Source organism: Chionomys nivalis, chromosome 3, assembly GCF_950005125.1.
Source record: "Chionomys nivalis chromosome 3, mChiNiv1.1, whole genome shotgun sequence".
NCBI classification, from domain to species: Eukaryota; Metazoa; Chordata; class Mammalia; order Rodentia; family Cricetidae; genus Chionomys; species Chionomys nivalis.
The window spans coordinates 104,103,935-104,121,114 of record NC_080088.1 but is presented as its reverse complement, the minus strand read 5'-3'; the positions used below and the strand labels follow the sequence as shown (position 1 = coordinate 104,121,114).

General features: G+C 50.6%; 1 protein-coding gene across 1 annotated transcript; it reads right to left on the bottom strand.

The window, feature by feature from the left end:
- Positions 1–243: 243 nt before the first annotated feature.
- Asl (argininosuccinate lyase) lies at positions 244–16,012 on the bottom strand. The gene is made up of 16 exons (XM_057766085.1): positions 15,713–16,012; positions 10,158–10,352; positions 9,548–9,631; positions 9,271–9,327; positions 9,042–9,139; positions 6,714–6,791; positions 6,517–6,594; positions 5,186–5,238; positions 4,285–4,347; positions 3,755–3,869; positions 3,546–3,630; positions 3,392–3,451; positions 3,057–3,140; positions 732–812; positions 516–622; positions 244–422 (listed from the first exon to the last, which is right to left on the bottom strand). Exons 1-16 carry the CDS (start codon positions 15,722–15,724, stop codon positions 278–280), a joined length of 1,395 nt encoding a protein of 464 aa, XP_057622068.1. The 5' UTR covers positions 15,725–16,012; the 3' UTR covers positions 244–277.
- Positions 16,013–17,180: the final 1,168 nt, after the last annotated feature.

Here is a 17,180-nt window from a genome sequence, read left to right as displayed (position 1 = left end):
GCTCTTACACACCAAGGCTGTGGCTCCTCGTGGGACTGGCTGCCCAACCGAGGTCTCTCACCCACCACGTGGCTCCCTGCCTGGCACTTGCCAGCTGCTGCCACTCGGGGAACAGCACCGATTTATTTTTACCATAACAACTTCCTTCTTACCCCCATGGGCCAGTTCAACAAATCCCCATTCCACCCACGAGGAAGACAGTCTGAGGCAGGAAACACATGGTGTCTCTTCAGAGCCCCCACTTTATTATTGGGGAGCAGCTTTAGGTGGGTGGAATCTAGGCCTGCTGGGCCTGCAGCAGGGCCCTCACCTGGCTGATTTGCCACTCGACACTGGATCGTGCTGTGCCACCCAAGGCACTATACTGCTCCACGCTGTGACCATAGTCCCACACGTGATTCACGTCACCTGAGAACAGGGGACTGGGGAGGAAGAAAGAGTCAGGATAGTGTACTCCATGGAACTGCCCAGGGTCAGATTCGGGATGGGGTGGGGATGGTGAGGGTGGTGCACACCTGATGGTCTGCAGTTCCTGCAGGGACAGCTGGTTGAGGGCAACTCCTTTAGTCTCTGCCATGAACACAGCTTTTCCTGAGGCCTCATGGGCCTGGCGGAACGGCATCTGGATACAAAGGCAGAAGGTGGTGCCATCGGGAGTTATTTTCCGCTGTGACCTGAGTGCCCGGCTTTGGGGACACCCTTGTCCCCATGCCCAGGTGCTTCACACTCACCCCTTTGCGGACCAGGTAATAGGCGAGGTCGGTGGCCAGCATGTCAGGACTGAGCGCCTGTGTCATGTTCTCACGGTGAATCTGGGGGCAGCGGTCCAGCAAATGTGAGCTGGGGGATGGTGTGGAGCCTGCCCTACCGTGTTCTAAGCAACTGATGAGTCTCTTTCGCCCCTACCCCACCCCACTCAGCCCCTCCTCACCCCACGAGCAAGCCACTCTCTGCTTGAACATTTTCATCAATATTAGTTTGTTTTTATCTTTTGAGACTTTGTAGCCCAGACAAGCCTCAAATTTACAATCCTGTCTTGGTGTCCTTAGTGTTGGGATTACAGGAATGCATCCATGCTTTCAGTATAGGATTACATTTTCTGTTATGTATGTGTGCTGTGCTTACGTGTCTGTGCATGATTTTTTTTTAAATTCAGGGTTTATTTTTGTTTGCTTAAGGTTTATTTATTTATTTATTTTTACTTTTTGGTTGTTCAAGACAGGGTTTCTCAGTAGCTTTGGAGCCTGGCCTAGAACTAGCTCTTGTAGATCAGGTTGGTCTTGAACTCACAGAGATTGGCCTGTCTCTGCTTCCCGAGTGCTAGGATTAAAGGTGTCTGCCACCTCTGCCCGGCTAAGATTTATTTATTATGTATAGTGTTGTGCCTGAATGTATGCTTGCACACCAGAAGAGGGCACCAGATCTCCTTACAGATGGTTGTGAGCCACCATGTGGTTGCTGGGAATTGAATTTAGGATTTTTGGAAGAGCAGCCAGTGCTCTTAACCTCTGAGCCATCTCTGCAGCGTTCCCCACCCCACTGTTTTTTATGTTAAATATGTGTGGGCACATGTGCACGTCCATACATGTGAAGACCTGAGGTGCAGGGATCATCTTTGTTAGCTCTTCTACCTCACAGACACGACTATCCCCTGTGTGGCGGTTTAAAAGAAAATGGTCCCCAAAGGGAGTGACACTATTAGGAGGTGTGGCCTTCTTTGAGTAGGTGTGGTCTTATTGGAGGAAGTGTGTCACCGTGGAGGTGGGCTTTGAAGTCTCATGTATGCTCAAGCCATGCCCGGTGTCTCAGACCACTTCGAGCCAAGATGTAGCAGCTCCATGATATCTGCCTACATGCCTCCATCCCTGCCATGGTGATAATGGACTAATCCTCAGTTATAAGCAGCCAGCTCCATGAAGTGTTCTCTGCTTTCCTTTTTAAGAGATGCCATGGTCATGGTGTCTCTTCACAGCAATAGAAACCCTAACTAAGACACCCTTTTTTTGGGGGGGGGGACTGGAAATTACAGATATGCCTCCATGCCCGGCTGGTATCTGCATGTGTTTCTAGGGATGGGAACTTGGGAACCTCACATTTGGGAAGCAAGTGCTCTAACCACTGGGCCATCTCCCCCAGTTCCTATCAGGTAAGCAGAGGCACATTTTGAGAACCAGTGCTTTAGAAACAGTGGAACTATTCAGGGGTGAAATGCTGTGAAGTTGGAAGTTGACTTCCAAATAACTGTAGGAGAGGAAAAGAGATGAATAAAGGCAGCAGAAGCAACATGTGGCCTCACAGTGAAGCTCTGTCTGAACCACACAGAGAACGGTCACGAGGCACTTGTTTTTAAAGCTGGGTCTTGGCACATGGGGGTTTTCTATGCATCTTTGTGATAAAAGGCTACAGCAGAAATGCGACTAGCGGTGAGGTGCATGCCTGCAATCTCAGCATTTAGGAGATTAAGGGAGCAGGACGGTGAGATTAATACCAAACTTGGCTATATGCAAGACCCTGTCTCAGAAGCAGACGGGGAGGCCGGGCAGTGGTGGTGCACGCCTTTAATCCCAGCACTCAGGAGGCAGAGGCAGATGAATCTCTGTGAATTTGAGACCAACCTGGTCTACAAGAGCTAGTTCCAGGACAGGCTCCAAAGCTATAGAGAAACCCTGTCTTGAAAAACCAAAAGAAGAAGAAGAAAGGAAGAAGAGGAGGAGGAGGAGGAGGAGGAAGAGGAGGAGGAGGAGGAGGAGGAGGAGGAGAGAAGACAGTGGGGCAGACCTATAATGCCAGCACTTGGGAAGCTGAGGTCTCAAGTTGGAGACCAGCCTGTGCTACACAGTAAGATCTTATCTCAAAAAAGAAAAAATCCTATTCTGGTCAAAACCTGGGATTTTGGTGTCTAACCAATCCCTATTCTTCTGTGCCAGGTTTTGGTGCCTTGCCCTCCCCATCCATGGTCTTCTGGCCTCATCCCCTGACCCCTCGCAAATCTGGCATTTCCATGGATCAAGGGCCTGGAAAGGGGAGGTAGGAGATGTGGGGAGCGTTAGTCTTGCCTGCAGCGTAGAGATGACTCCGGTGGCCACTTGGAGGACGGCAGTCATGGTATCAGATACTTCAAACACAGCTTCCTTGTCTTCCTGGAAGGCGTGTAGCAGGTGAGGGGCCGGCAGCCCCATCCTTCACCCAGACCTCTTCCCTTGTTCTATTGGAGACACTTAGCACCTCTCCCTGCTTCCCTAAGGAGCAGCATGGGACGTCTGAGGGTAGTCACAGACTGTGTGCCCAGGACAGGAAGGAGTCATTCTAGGGGCTCCTCTCTGGGTATTGCGGCTCTGAGTAGTACGTGGTACAGCCAGAGGGGTCCTCATCGCATCCCCAGCCTCCTAACCTGTAAATCCTTGTTGTACGTGCTGGGAAGTCCCTTGAGCGTCATCAGGAGCCCAGCACACTGTAGGAAGAACGAAGCTGAGGAACTGGGACACCAGAGCCAGTTATGAAGTCCCCCGAGGACCCACCGGGTCCGTCCTCTCTTCTCAGCTCACCCGCCCAAACACTCGGCCCGCCTTGCTCCGGATCAGCTCCAGGCTGTCTGGGTTTTTCTTCTGGGGCATCAAGCTGCTTCCAGTGCTGGGGACAGAGGTGTGAGGACTGAGGTTCTGCTGACGCCTGGCTGGCCCTCTGGCAGAGGCACTGCGCAGGGCGGACTGGGGTGAGAGGAAGTCATTCCAGCATCCTGAGATACGGGCCTTACCTGTAGGCATCTGAGAGCTGCACAAAGTTGAATTCCTTGGTGCCATAGAGGATAAGGTCCTCTGCCATCCTGCTGAGGTGGGTCATACACAGAGAAGCCCAAAACAGGAACTCCGCTAAAAGGAACAGCAGGCGTTCTTTTAATTTACCTTCTGTGCGTGTTCATTCGTAGAAGTCAGAGGACAGCTTGCAGGGGTTAGATTTCTCCTCCCACCACGTGGGTTTAGGGCATCACACTGGGGCCATCGGACTTGGAAGTATACGCTTTACCCACGGAGTAATCTTGAAGGTCGTTATTGTTGGTGGTGGAATTTTTTGGTTTTGTTTGTTTGAGACAGGATCTTAGCTCAGGCTGGTCTCAAGCTAACTAGCAGAGGATGTCCTTCAGTTACTGGTGTTCCCGCCTCCACTTCCTAAGTGCCGCGACTGTGGGTGTGTGCCAACATGCCCAATTCGTGTGGTTCTGGGGATCACACCCGGAGCTTCACGCCCCCTAAGAAAGCGTTCTGTATCCCCAGTCCTGTATCTTACCCACAAAGTCTCTCTCACTGGTGGCATCCATGCTGTTGAGCGTGATGGCTCCAAAGTTCAGTTCTGGATGTGAGGGAGGAAAAACAGTTGGACTGGGAGCTGGGAACTGCCCTTCTCTTCCCGGAACCAGGATGCCCAGCCTCATCCTTGACTCCTTCTTGGAAATGAGAATCGAGGAGGAGTCTGAGGTGGGGAAGGGGGTCTCTGTACCGATCTCAGGAGGGTGGATGGAGGTCGAAGTATTCCCAGCAATAGGTACCCCTGCCATAGGCAACCTCAATAATCTCAATACCCAAAGACAAAATGCGAGGGCCTCTGCCTTCTCATTGTGGGAGGCACGGAAGTCTTTGGGCTCACAGATGGACCAGGGGAACCAGGAATGCTAAACACACAAGGTTGTCACTTCACATGGGGAGATGTCTAACCTGTTTTCCACCCAGAAGGCTGGGAGCAGAAGAGGTTAATAGCCTGGTGACCTTTGCACTATCTGTGTGGCTGAGACTCACCAGATCCTCCCCTGGACCCTTATCGTGAACTTGTCAATCTACAGAACCTATCTTTATGGAAGGTGCCACATGTACTATTCAAAGAGTTTCAGGGTAGTCATGCCATAAATTTTATTGTGACACGGGATTGAGTTAATCATCACCAGGAAAGATTTCATCAAATTGTGGCGTGCTTCAATATGCCTAAAATAAAATACGTGGGATAAGACTCCCAAAGTTTAAACCAATACTGTTGAACCTGCGACCCCATGTGTTTAACATTCCTGGCTCCCCTGGTGCTTGGCTGTGAGCATGAGGACCTACAAACCTTCCACATGTCACCCCTTGTGTCTCTGGGACCCAGCAGGGGCTAAGAGTGATAGTCTCCAGAGAAGGATGAGCAGAGTATACCTCACCTGCTCGGAGTAGCTCCCGGTCCACACCCAGAGGGTTGCCCGCAATGGCCCCGCTGTAGAGACAAGGGTTCATAGTGATTAAAGTTCTGGATACCACATACACACAACATGCTGGGTCAAATCTTAGTAACTCAGCCCCTCTGCTGGCCTGGCCACCTTAAGGACCCAAACATTTGTCGTCATGCAGGGAAAATGGTGCCCAGTGGGAAGTTGGCTGGAGTTTCAGCAAATTCTCAAGTTTAGCTATCCCCATGTTAGAGATCTGAAAGGCCAAGTAGGGGCAGCTTTTTGTTGGTGGTGATAAAAACATTATGTGTGTGTGTGCTTTTTTGTCTATATGTGAACTACGTGCATGTAGGTGTCCACCTAGGCCAGAAGAGGACTTCAGAGACCCTGGAACTGGAGTTAGAGGCAGTTGTGAGCCTCCCAACATGAGTGCTGGGAACTGAACTGTGTCTTCTGCAAGAGCAGCCAGTGCTCCTAACCATCTCCCCAGCCTTTACAACTTTGTTTTATTATTTTTATTTATGTGTACATATGTGTGCATGTGTGAAGGCACCCATGGAGGCCAGAAGAGGGTACTGGATTCCCTGGAGCTGGAGCTATGGGTGGATTATAAGGCACCCAATGTGGGTGCCTGGAACTGAACCCGCTTCCTCTAGAATAGCAGCAAGTTCTCTTAACCAGCGAGCCATCTCTCTGCCTACATTAGAATTCTTAACATGTATATTGTACACATCTGATTTCATTATGACATTTTCATTCATGTGTAAAATGTATTTTAGTCATATTCATTCCTCCATTATCCTCTTTTTTTTTTTAAAGATTTATTTGTTTATTATGTATACAACATTCTGCCTCCATGTATGCCCGCACGCCAGAGGAGGGCGCCAGATCTCAGTACAGATGGCTGTGAGCCATCATGTGGTTGCTGGGAATTGAACTCAGGACTTCTGGAAGAGCAGCCAGTGCTCTTAACTGCTGAGTCATCTCTCCAGCCCCCTCCATTATCCTCTCTTGCCCTCCTACCTTGCTGATCCCTTTTCCCCAGCTCCTTCTATGTTCATTTCTTTTTCGGTGACCCAATGAATTCCGCTGGGGTTGCTTACGGGGCCATGTGTGAGTGGTTACCAATAATAGCATGGGCAGATTCTTCAATCACTGAAGAAATGCCCCTTCCCAGCAACCACAACTGTCTATATATAGACTCTGAGGAAGGGACAGGGCCTCACAAGCCCCTCCCTCTGATCCCCAAGCTTTCTTCAGTCCTGCTCACTATGTGGTGATCTGCCTTCACCTTCCATCAGGCCTTGGGGACACTGGGGACTTACCTCCCCAGTGGCAGGACATTGATCCGCTTCTGTACCTCCAGCAGCCTCTCTGAATCTCGTGTCAGCGCAACAGCGTGGCTGTGGGAAACCAGAAACAGGTGGACGGTGGTTGGGTGATAGATACCAAGGAGCCTCCCCTTCTACCAAGGCCCCCCAGTCAGGGCCCCTTCCCAGTGTCCCTACTCCACAAAGCTCACCTCAGGATCCAGTGGCTCCAACGGATAGGCTGAGCCCTCTGCAGGTGTGTGTACCCTGGAAAGAGGACGTCACGTTCCCTGTAATAGGAGAAGCAGGGCACCTGAGGGGTTGGGGTCCAGAGGAACAGGTAAGGCTTGCCTAGGACCCCTGGAAACCTACAGGCTCTTTGCATGGAAGGTAAGAGCAGATCTGTGAGCTCTGCCTGAATAAGGGACCAGATGCTCACTAGGGGTACAAACAGGACAGGCCTTAAGGAAAGAGAACAGAAGCAAGTCAGTGAGATCAAACATTACAGCAGGAAGGACATGGTGGTGAAAGTCTGTGGACCCAGTGTTGGGGAGGTTGAGGCAGGAGGAATGCTGTAAGACTGAGACCAGCCTTGGCTATATGGTGAGTCCTATGTAGCCTGGGTTACAGACGAGACCTTGTCTGAAAAACCAAGCCCAGCTCTGGGTGGTGGTGCACACCTGTAACCCTAGCATTTGGGAGACTGGAGACTGAAGCAAGAGGACCTGAAGTTCAAGGTCAGCTTCAGTTACGTAGTGGGTTGGAGGCCAGTTTGGGCTGTCTAGAGAAAAGAAAAAGAAAGTCCAGGACAGGAAGGAAAGGAGATTAAATTTGAGGCTAGCCTGAGCTACACATAGCAAGTCCTAGGCTACCTGTAGTGTATAATCATCACCACATTCAATTTCAGAATACCATCATCATGCCATTAAAAACAACCTTGTATTCATTAGCCCTCACCCTCCTCCTCTTCCCAGCATTCCAACCCTACCTCAGGACATATGCCCTTGAGCGGGCACAGTTGAGGCTTATGAGTGGGGAACACAGAGTTGGGAAAGAGGAGGGCCGTCGCTGATTCTAGTACCACCTAAGATTTTTTTCAGGGGCTCCTTTGTCAAGTCTGCAGGGGACGAAGCCAGTCCCAGGGACTTTAGAACATGCAAGCGGGACGAGGCTGGTGGGAGGCAACCTTTGGTCCCGTTGTTTGCCTTCCATGTTAGGGCAGGATGTGGGTAAGATGGGACGGTTCGGACTGAAGGGTGATTGCCTGCTGCTGGATGTTAGGGCCTCTCCCTGGGCACCTGGAACTTTTGTCTCCAAAGATCCTTAAAGCGTGACTGGCCACTGCCCTCTGATCTAGGCTGGCCTGGGTAGGAGCTATTGAGACATGGCCCCTCCTAGCTAGGTGGTGGTGGCGCCACACAACTTTAATTCCAGTGCATGGGAGGCAGAGGCAGGCGGATCTCTGAGTTCTAGGTCACCCTAGTCTACAGAGCAAGTTCCGGGATTAGCCAGGGCTATAAAGAGAAACCCTGTGTCAAAAACCATCAACCAAACCAAACTAAAAAGAAAGCTATTCCCCACTCCTTACTATTCTGTATTGGTTTTGGACCTCTAAGCCCACCGAACACCTCGGGGCCTTGGTCTTCAACTGTCTTCACCCCTGCCATCTAGGTCTTGAACTCAGAGAACAGAGCCTGGTGGCCCTCTGTGACTCTCGGCATCTGTTTTAAGGCTTTATCCTCTGAACCGAACCACTGCTGTCTTCATGAGAGTAGCTGAGCCTATCACAGTTGGGCTTGTGGGACTGGTTAAGACCACTTGTTTTTGCAGAAAGACCGGGGGTTTGATTCCCAGTCCCCACATGGTGGCTCACAGCTATTCACCTCTTGAGCTCCAGGGGATCTGATGCCCTCTTTGGACCGCCACAGGCATCAGACATGCAGGTGGAGCACATATATGCATGCGATCAAAACATTCATACATGCCAGGCGGTGGTGGTACAAGCCTTTAATCCCAGAACTCAGGAGGCAGAAGCAGGCAGATTATCTGTGAGTCCAAGGCCAGCCTGATCTACAGAGCTAGTTCCAGGACAGTTAGGGCTCTTACACAGAGAAAACCTGTCTCAAAAAACCAAACCAAACCAAAATCCCAAAACACTCATACATACAAAATAAAATAAATCTAAAACAAACAAACAAATACCGCCCCTCAAGCCCGACTGGGCCTGTGAACTGTTGATATTGCTTTAGGAAGGAGCAGGAGGTTCTTTGGTCCCGCACTCGAGTATTAACTACTCCTCTCAGGCCTTTATATGCAATTGTACTTGCTCTTGCATCTGGTCCCTGGAGGGGCTCGCGTATATAGACAGGGACAGACCAGTGGAAGACTAGGACCCCATCTACTACGCAGCCACGGGGACCCATCATCCACGCTGGCTGCATACTTCTGGCATGGCCGGTTTAGGGTTACTAACACTTATGCCTTGCTTAAATTCCGCCCAGGGAGAGAATTCTTGTGGCGGTGTCCCCCAGAAGACTTACGCCTCAGCCCGGTCTACCATGCTTCCAATGAGCGCCCAGAGCAGGGCGGAGAGTTTGGAACAGGTCTGCCTCATCCAGAGCCTGAGGTCCGTGACCACCTGTGGGGAGGAGACGGCCACACTCAGGGAGTGGAGCCTGCTGCTTCCTTCCCCGAAAAACCGCGCCAAGAGCCTCCGGGGTTCCCAGGGTTGAAAAGGTCACGGCAGAGGGCAAAGAGGGCTGGTGACACCTGGTCATTGCGGCTTCGTCCCGTGTGTAGCTTTCCTGCAGCTTCACCAATGAGCTCCTAGGGGTGGAGAGGCATGAAGATAGGCTAGAACATTCTAATCCCAGCTCAGTGGGGACACTGAGTCTAGGCAGTGGTCCTTGCCAGCCTTACGGCTTTCCCTCCCTACGACTGGGTCCTGCCCAAGTCTCTTGCCATTTCTACTCTGCCAGTGATGGTTAGTGCCCAGGGTAAGGTCGATAAAGAGAGACCGATTTTTAGGAAGAAGGGCGTACCATACCTTCAAGCGCCGTTCATTGGCTGTGTGGATGTCTTCATCATTAGGGTGCATTTTGAAGGTGCCCTGGGCCCACTCATCAGCTACCTGAAGCAGGCGGCAGCAACCCAGAGTGTCAGGTTGATAGGCATCAGGAGTCTCCCTGCCTTGGTCTTGGATCCACCATGTCTGCTAAATGCCCTTGTACTGAAGCTGAGCCATAAAATATTCCCCATCCCTGAGGGATGATCTCTGACCCAGTCCACCTTGGTCTTGGGCCACCCGAGGAGTCAGTCATTAAAAAACAGAGCTGGTAATTATAGCACACCTCTCCCATCACCTACTTATTACAAGGTCAAACAACAAATCTGGGATACTACAGCTTGTACCCAGGGTGTAAGAACTGGAATATGGCTCAATGGTAAAATTGAACACTTGTCTAGAATCTCCCAGTGAGGGGCTGGGGGCGTGGCTCAGCACCAAAGCATTTACCCAGCATGCACCACAGGTCTGGGTTCCATCTCCAGCCTCAGGAGGAGAGAATAAAGGTGAATGCATTGCTTAGGGACTTTGGGTAGGAGCCTGGGTTCCCAGGGGAATGGATGTAGGGTGGACCTCGTGTCACGGAGGCTACCTTGTCCAGGCCTTGCAGTATCTGCTGCGTCTCGGCTTTGGTGAGAAGCCCCGCCTTCTCCAGGCCCCTGCTGTAGGCCTTGCTCCCCTGCACATCCACGTTCCACAGATGCCGGTCATAGGAGATAGATGAGTTGAACTTCTCCATGATGGGGTCGACAGCACCCACAAAACGGCCACCCCATAGCTTCCCACTCTGGACAAGAGGGCAGAAGAGAACAGTCTCAAAAGGGACCCTTAGGAGAGATACCCAGAAAGGTGTGTATGGGGGGGGGAGGAGAATAATATTAGACATTATTCTCACTGGACAGATGGGGCAACTGAGATTCAGAACTTGTGCAAGGGATATGATAGACAGAGAAGTCAGGGCTCTTTCTCACCACATGGCATGGACCTGGGAGATGGTGGCATTCCTTGGAGCACAACAGAATTTTTTTCTTTAACTGACAGACAACATAGTATATACTTATTCTATAGTCATGTATAAGTACATATATATGTATGTGTGTGTATATATACATATATTGGTGTTGTTGCTTTTTTTTTTTTTTTTTGATTTTCGAGACAGGGTTTCTCCATAGCTTTTGGTTCCTGTCCTGGAACTAGCTCTTGTAGACCAGGCTGGTCTCGAACTCACAGAGATCCGCCTGCCTCTGCCTCCCAAGTGCTGGGATTAAAGGCATGCACCACCACCGCCCGGCATATTTGTGTATATGTATATATTAATACTTGAGATTAAACCTAGGGGCTCTGGCATGGCAGACAAGTGTTGTGTTTGAGTTATATATTAATAGTCCTCTTTTACTTTATTTATTTATTTTAATTTATTTACTTTATCTTATGTATTTTTTTTTTTTTTTTTTTTTTTTGCCTGATGTATGTCTGTGAACCACGTGCATGCCTGGTACCCGCAGAGGCCAGGAGAGTGTGTTGGACCCCCTAGAACTGAAGTTATGGATGATTATGAACCATCATGTGGGTGCTGAGAACTGAGCCTTGGTCTTCTGTGAAATCAGTAAGTGCTCTTAACCGCTGAGCCATCTCCCCAGTCTCTTATTTATTTTTTTGAGATAGGGTCTCACTGTGTCTGGCTGGCTTGGAATTCTTAGAGATCTGCCTATCTCTGTCTCCTGAGTACTGAGATTAAAAGGTGTGAGTCACCATGTATGATCGTCTTTTAATTTTGAGAGGGTTTCCTCAGTTGCCTAGACTGGTACTGAGCTTACTCTGTGGCCTAGGCAGATTCTCCTGCCTCAGCCTGCCAAGCAAGCTAAGATTACAGGCCTGTACCCCAGACCTTACAAAGACAATGCTTTGTAGTTCTTAAAAGACATTAGCACTCAACCCCAGGCACCAAAGGGCAGAGGGGTGGGTCAGAGAGGCACCTCTCTGAAAGAGGAGGGCACAGGCCAGGATGTGGACATGTGGGAGGATGGGATACTGAGCATGCAGGACTTGGAGGAGAGTGTGGTAAGGACAAAGTTAAGAAACATGACATGGGGCTAGAGAGATGGCTCAGCGGTTAAGAGCATTGCCTGCTCTTCCAAAGGTCCTGAGTTCAATTCCCAGCAACCACATGGTGGCTCACAACCATCTGCAATGAGGTTTGGTGCCCTCTTCTGGCCTGCAGGCATACAGACAGAACATTGTATACATAATAAATAAATATTTTTTTTTAAAAAAAGAAACATGACATGTCCATCGTTGGCAACCTTTCTCTCTGTTTGTGGGTGTCTACAAGAGCCACTGGGGACATATCACTTCTGCCCCAGAACTCTGAACTGACTTTGGACCTATCATATAACTCTTTGGAACCTCAGTTTTGTCTCTTTGCAAAGCAGGAAATATACCCACATGATAGGCTTGTTATAAGTCAGCGGTTCTCAACCTTCCTCATGCTGCAACCCTTTAATACAGTTCCCCGGGTTGTGGTGACCCCCACCATACAATTATCTCATTGCTGCGTCATAACTGTAATTTTGCCACTGTTATGAATTAGAATGTAAATATCTGTGTTTTCTGATGGTCTTAGGGGACCCCTGTGAAAGAGTAGTTCAATCCCCCCAAGATCCACAGGTCGAGAACCACTGTTATAAGCATGCAATCTGATATCATTTGCAAAGTGCATGCATAGTGAAGGGGGCTTGGGGGTCCTCACAGACAGGGTGTGCTCTCTCTCTCTCTCTCTCTCTCTCCTGTATGTACATGTTCACGTGTGTACGCAAATGCCAGAGGTCAGTGTTGAGTGTCTTCCTCAATTGCTCTCTACCTTTTTATTTATTACTACTGTTTATTACTTTTTTTTTTTTTTGGTTTTTCGAGACAGGGTTTCTCTGTGGTTTTGGAGCCTGTCCTGGAACTAGCTCTTGTAGACCAGGCTGGTCTCGAACTCACAGAGATCCGCCTGCCTCTGCCTCCCAAGTGCTGGGATTAAAGGCGTGCGCCACCACCGCCCGGCCTGTTTATTACTTTTGAGACAGGGCCACACTATGTAGCCCTGGCTAGCTTGGAACTCACTATATCAATCAAGCTGGCCTAGAGTTTAGATTGCCAGCCCCTGTCTCCCACATGTCGGAATCAAAGCGTCCTGTCGCATTTTAGAGACAGGATCCCTCACTGACCCTGATCCTCACCCAACAGTTTCACCTTCTTCAGCACTGGAACCCAAACTCAGGTCCTTTCGCTTGCACAACAAGCTCTTCACCAGCCGGGCCACCTCCCGATCCCTGGGGCTTGCTCTACCATCTGTGCTCCTGGGTCTGGTGCTGTGGGCGCCATGGGAACATCCACTGTGCTCTGGCTCCAGGCTTGGAGCTGACCTCCTCCGTACTCAACAGTCTTACTGTCAAAGGGCTCTGACCCATAGAGGCAGCCTCCACCGTCACCCCCGGCTTTGAGAGGTTCTGCACCTGACCCTTAGCTGCCTCAACAAAAGCCGGATCTCCTTCAAAGTGCCGCGTGGGCCCTTGGGTCTTGGGGGTCAGGGCCAGCAGATCAGAATAGGGAGCAAGTCAGGAGTCTGTTGGGGAAGACCCGGGAGGATCCTGCGGCTGTCTTCCTTTCCAGATTTCTGGCTTCTGTGTCTGGTTTGTTGGTAATAACAACCCCTTAACAAGCAGGACAGCAGCCAGAACAATTAGTACCAACCCACAGAATGGCTTAAGGCAAGCTGAGGTCATCTGCAGTCCAGTCCACTGTGGGGAGCAAACAGCTCCAATCTCACCAGCACGCTTCCAGGCACACACTCCCTTTGTCCCCCCCTGATATTTGGTATTGAACCTTAGGCCTTGTGTATGAAACACAGGTGTTATATCACTGAGTCATACGCAGCCCCTTTCTGGAGGATTCTAAGCAGGTAGTTTACCACTGAGCTAACAACCCCTGCCACGTTCTTGGCTTGTGGAAATAGGGCCATGCCATGCAGTTCAGGCTGACCTAGAAGTCATTACAATGTTGAAGCTGGCCTCTAATCGGTGATCCATCTGTTTCAGCCTCCTGAGGGCTGGGGGTACAAGTGTACCCCCACAATTAGCCCTGGAAAACGTTTGAAACGGTCTTGGGAGGTCAGAGTGAGGCGTCTCCAACTGGGCAGTAAATGGGCCAAAGCAGTTGGAGAGGGTGCTGCTCCAGGCCAGGAGTCTGGGACAAGGCGAAAGCGTCTCAGAGTTGGGCCAAGTAGAATGAGCAAAATTCAATTCAAATGCACAAGAGAAGTATCGGAGTGGCTACTGCTTGCTGGGCGTAATTAGTGCTCATCTATAACCCCAGCGTTAGGGAGGTGGAGGCAGGAGGATAAATAGCTTTTTGCTTTGCTTTGCTTTGTTTTGTTTGTTTTGAGACAGGGTTTCTCTGTGTCCTGGCTGTCCTGGAACTCACAGGTAGACCAGGTTGGCCTTGAACTCAGAGATCTACCAGCCTCGGCCTCCTGAGAGCTGGGTTTAAAGGTGTGCGTTGTGACACCTGGCATTGCAATTCCATCCTTTTGTGAAGTGGACACAATTACCCCCACTTCACAACGGAACTAACAGGTCAAGGCTGTCCCTGGTGTACAAATCACATCTGTTTGGCTCCAAAGTCCAGTCCTTGTTCCTGACCCTCCGCACGACCCAGCAGCTAAGTAAATCAGGCCATCTTAACGTGTTCAGATGAGGGGAGAGGAAGTGACTCGCCAGCTACCGAGGATCAGAAGGGACTGGGCACGCTGGCATCTGTTTCCCTACAGCCCCCTTTTCCCTGTGAGGCCAGAGTGCTGACTCCATGATCCATCCCTTACAGGCGGAGCCCAACAGCTCTCATTAGTCCATTGACTAGATAAACCAACCAAGTCCGTGGAAGGGACCTATGTCTTGCACACTTGCCATGAAACTGGAAGAAAAGCCAGGAATACTGGCCCAAAGGAGAGGACAGGGACACCCTGGGGGTCACTAGAGCTACAGAGAGAGGTCCCTACCTTCTGGCTCTTTCCATATGACAGAGCCCAAGTACAATTTAAGGACTCAACTTTTTCTATACGTGAGGACAAGCGCAAGGCACGAGGGGTATCCTACAGGGTGGGGACTGACAGGAGGATGTGGGGGTGAAAGGCGGGTGTTGAGAAAGGTGAGGGAGCTCATTGGGTAAAGGCCCTCGCTGCCAAGCCTGTAGGAAAGCGAATCTCCTCCCACAAGTTCTTCCCTGATCTCATGTGCGTGCCATGCCCACACATGCACGTACTCATAAACAGATAAACAAACAAGAAAATGCTCAAAAAGTAAACGGAAAGTTTTGATGTGGTCGCTTGCTCACACCTGGAATCTGAACTTTCCGTGGGTGGAGGCAGGAGAATTGCCAGAAATCTGAGGCCAAGCTGGGCAGACAATGAGTTCCAGGCTAGCCTGGGCTAAAGTGAGCTGAGAAGGAGAAACAGGGGCAGGAATGATGGATCCGCCATTAAGAGCACTGGCTTCTCTTCCAGAGAATCCAAGTTTGATTCTCAGCACCGATATGGTGGCTCACAGCAATTTGTCCTGCTCCTGTAGTCTCGCACGCTCTTCTGAGCTCCATAGGCAGTAGTCACCCACGTGGTACACAAACATACATGCAGGCAAAACCTCCATACACATAAAAATTCTAAACTATTTTTTTCTTAAGGGAAAACAGTGCCGTGATAATGCATGCTTTTAATCCCAGCACTCGAGCAGAGGCAGGTAGATCAGTTTGAGGCTAGCTTGATCTACGGAGCGAGTCCCAGGACAGCCAGGGCTATACAGGGAAACCCTGCCTCAAAATACAATTTTTTTTTTTATTTAAAAAGGGGGGATAGGGAGAGAAACAGCCACACGTGGTGGCCAACTCGCAGTCATTAGTGACGTCACCTCCTGAGCCACTTGGCGGCGCTCGATGGGCAGAAGGCGATGGGGACATCCCTGAGTGAGCCTACATTAAACTGGGCTTTGGAAGTGTGGTCGGGAATTTCTGTATCACTGCAGGTCTGTCTGGAGGGAGGCGGCCCCAAGCACGGGTCAACCCAAGTGGCTCCTCCCCGCTCGTTTGCAAGGTCCCCCAAGTCCTACACACCTCCGATGCCATGTTGGGCGGTTCCTCCTTCTCCTGGAACTTCGGTCCTAACGATCTGGAAAACAAGATCAAACTGACCACCTCGACTCTGGAGGTCTGCGGGGGCAGGGACAGCTCAGAGTTGGGGACACACGCTCGGCTTGCGGGACGTGGGCAGCACTCGGCAAGCGCGCCACAGTCCTCGGCGTTCCCTCGTGTTTGTCCCTCTGTCCCACGCTCCCCGGATCTGGTCGAACAGACTCTAGGTGGACAGGTGCCTTCTGATCTCTTCTGGCCTCTCCTCGCCCGGATGGCGGCTGCTGCCCCTCGGCCTTGTCCCCGCCTCCTGGCAGCGTAGAGCCAATTGGGAGAGGTGGGTGTGCCGCCTATGGGCGGGACCGCCTCTGGCTGAGCTGCTTGCGGCCAGAGGAAGTATGGGATTTTCGACCTGTTAGCAGTTGGCTGTTTAAAGGTTCAGACAGGTGAGACCCACGCTAGGAGGGAAGAAAGGTGAGAGGAATGTCAACCCAGCAGCACCCAGGCGTCCGAGGCAGGAAGTTGCAGCCTGGGTTGCAATTGAACCTGTTTCAAAAACAAATAAAAAGCCGCCAACACAGCACTTGGGAGGCTGAGACTGAAGAGTCTTTCTCATTTCAAGGCCAGTTTGGTTTACATAGTGAGTTCCAGGCCAATCAGGACTACACATTGAGACCCTGTCTCAAAGCAGCAGAGGGCTTGGGGAAGAGCACATACTAAATCAGACGTGGCTTTGTATGGTGGTTGTGGTGGTACAGATCCGTACTCTCAGCATTGGGAAAAATCAAGGCAGGAGGATCCGAAGTTTGAGGTCATCCTGAGCTGCATAAACCAGTTCAAGGGCAGACTGGGTTACACACGAGACCAATTTAAAAACAAACAAACAAAAAGATTGGTAGTCCGAGTGGGAAAAGATAACGGCTAAATGTTAAGCTACCTGTGCTAGCGAATACTTGTGATCTCGGCACTTGGGAAACTGAGGCAGGAATATCAAGAGTTTGATATTCCTAGACCCTTGTGGTTCTCGATGTTCCTAATACTGTGACCCTTTAATACAGTTCCTCATGTTGTGGTGCTCCTCCCTCCCCCCATCACCATAAAATTATTTTCACTGCTACTCCATAACTGCATTTTTGCTACATTTTACATAATGTAAATATCTGTGTTTTCCAACGGTCTCGGACAACCCCTGTGAAAGAGTTGTTCAGCCCCCAAAGGGGTTGAGAAAACCGCCGGCCTAGAGAGATGGCTGGGAACCTGAGTTTCATCCTGTGAGGCCCGTCTGTAATCTCAGCACTTCCAACTCAAGACAGGAGAGAAGACTGGAGAATCGTCTGGGAGCTTGGGGGCCAGCGGGTCTGGAGTACTCGGAGCAGTGGTGAATCCAAGAGAAGCCCTGCCTGGATAAGGGGGAAAGGCAAGAACCGACCTCAGAGGGTGGCCCTCCGTTCTC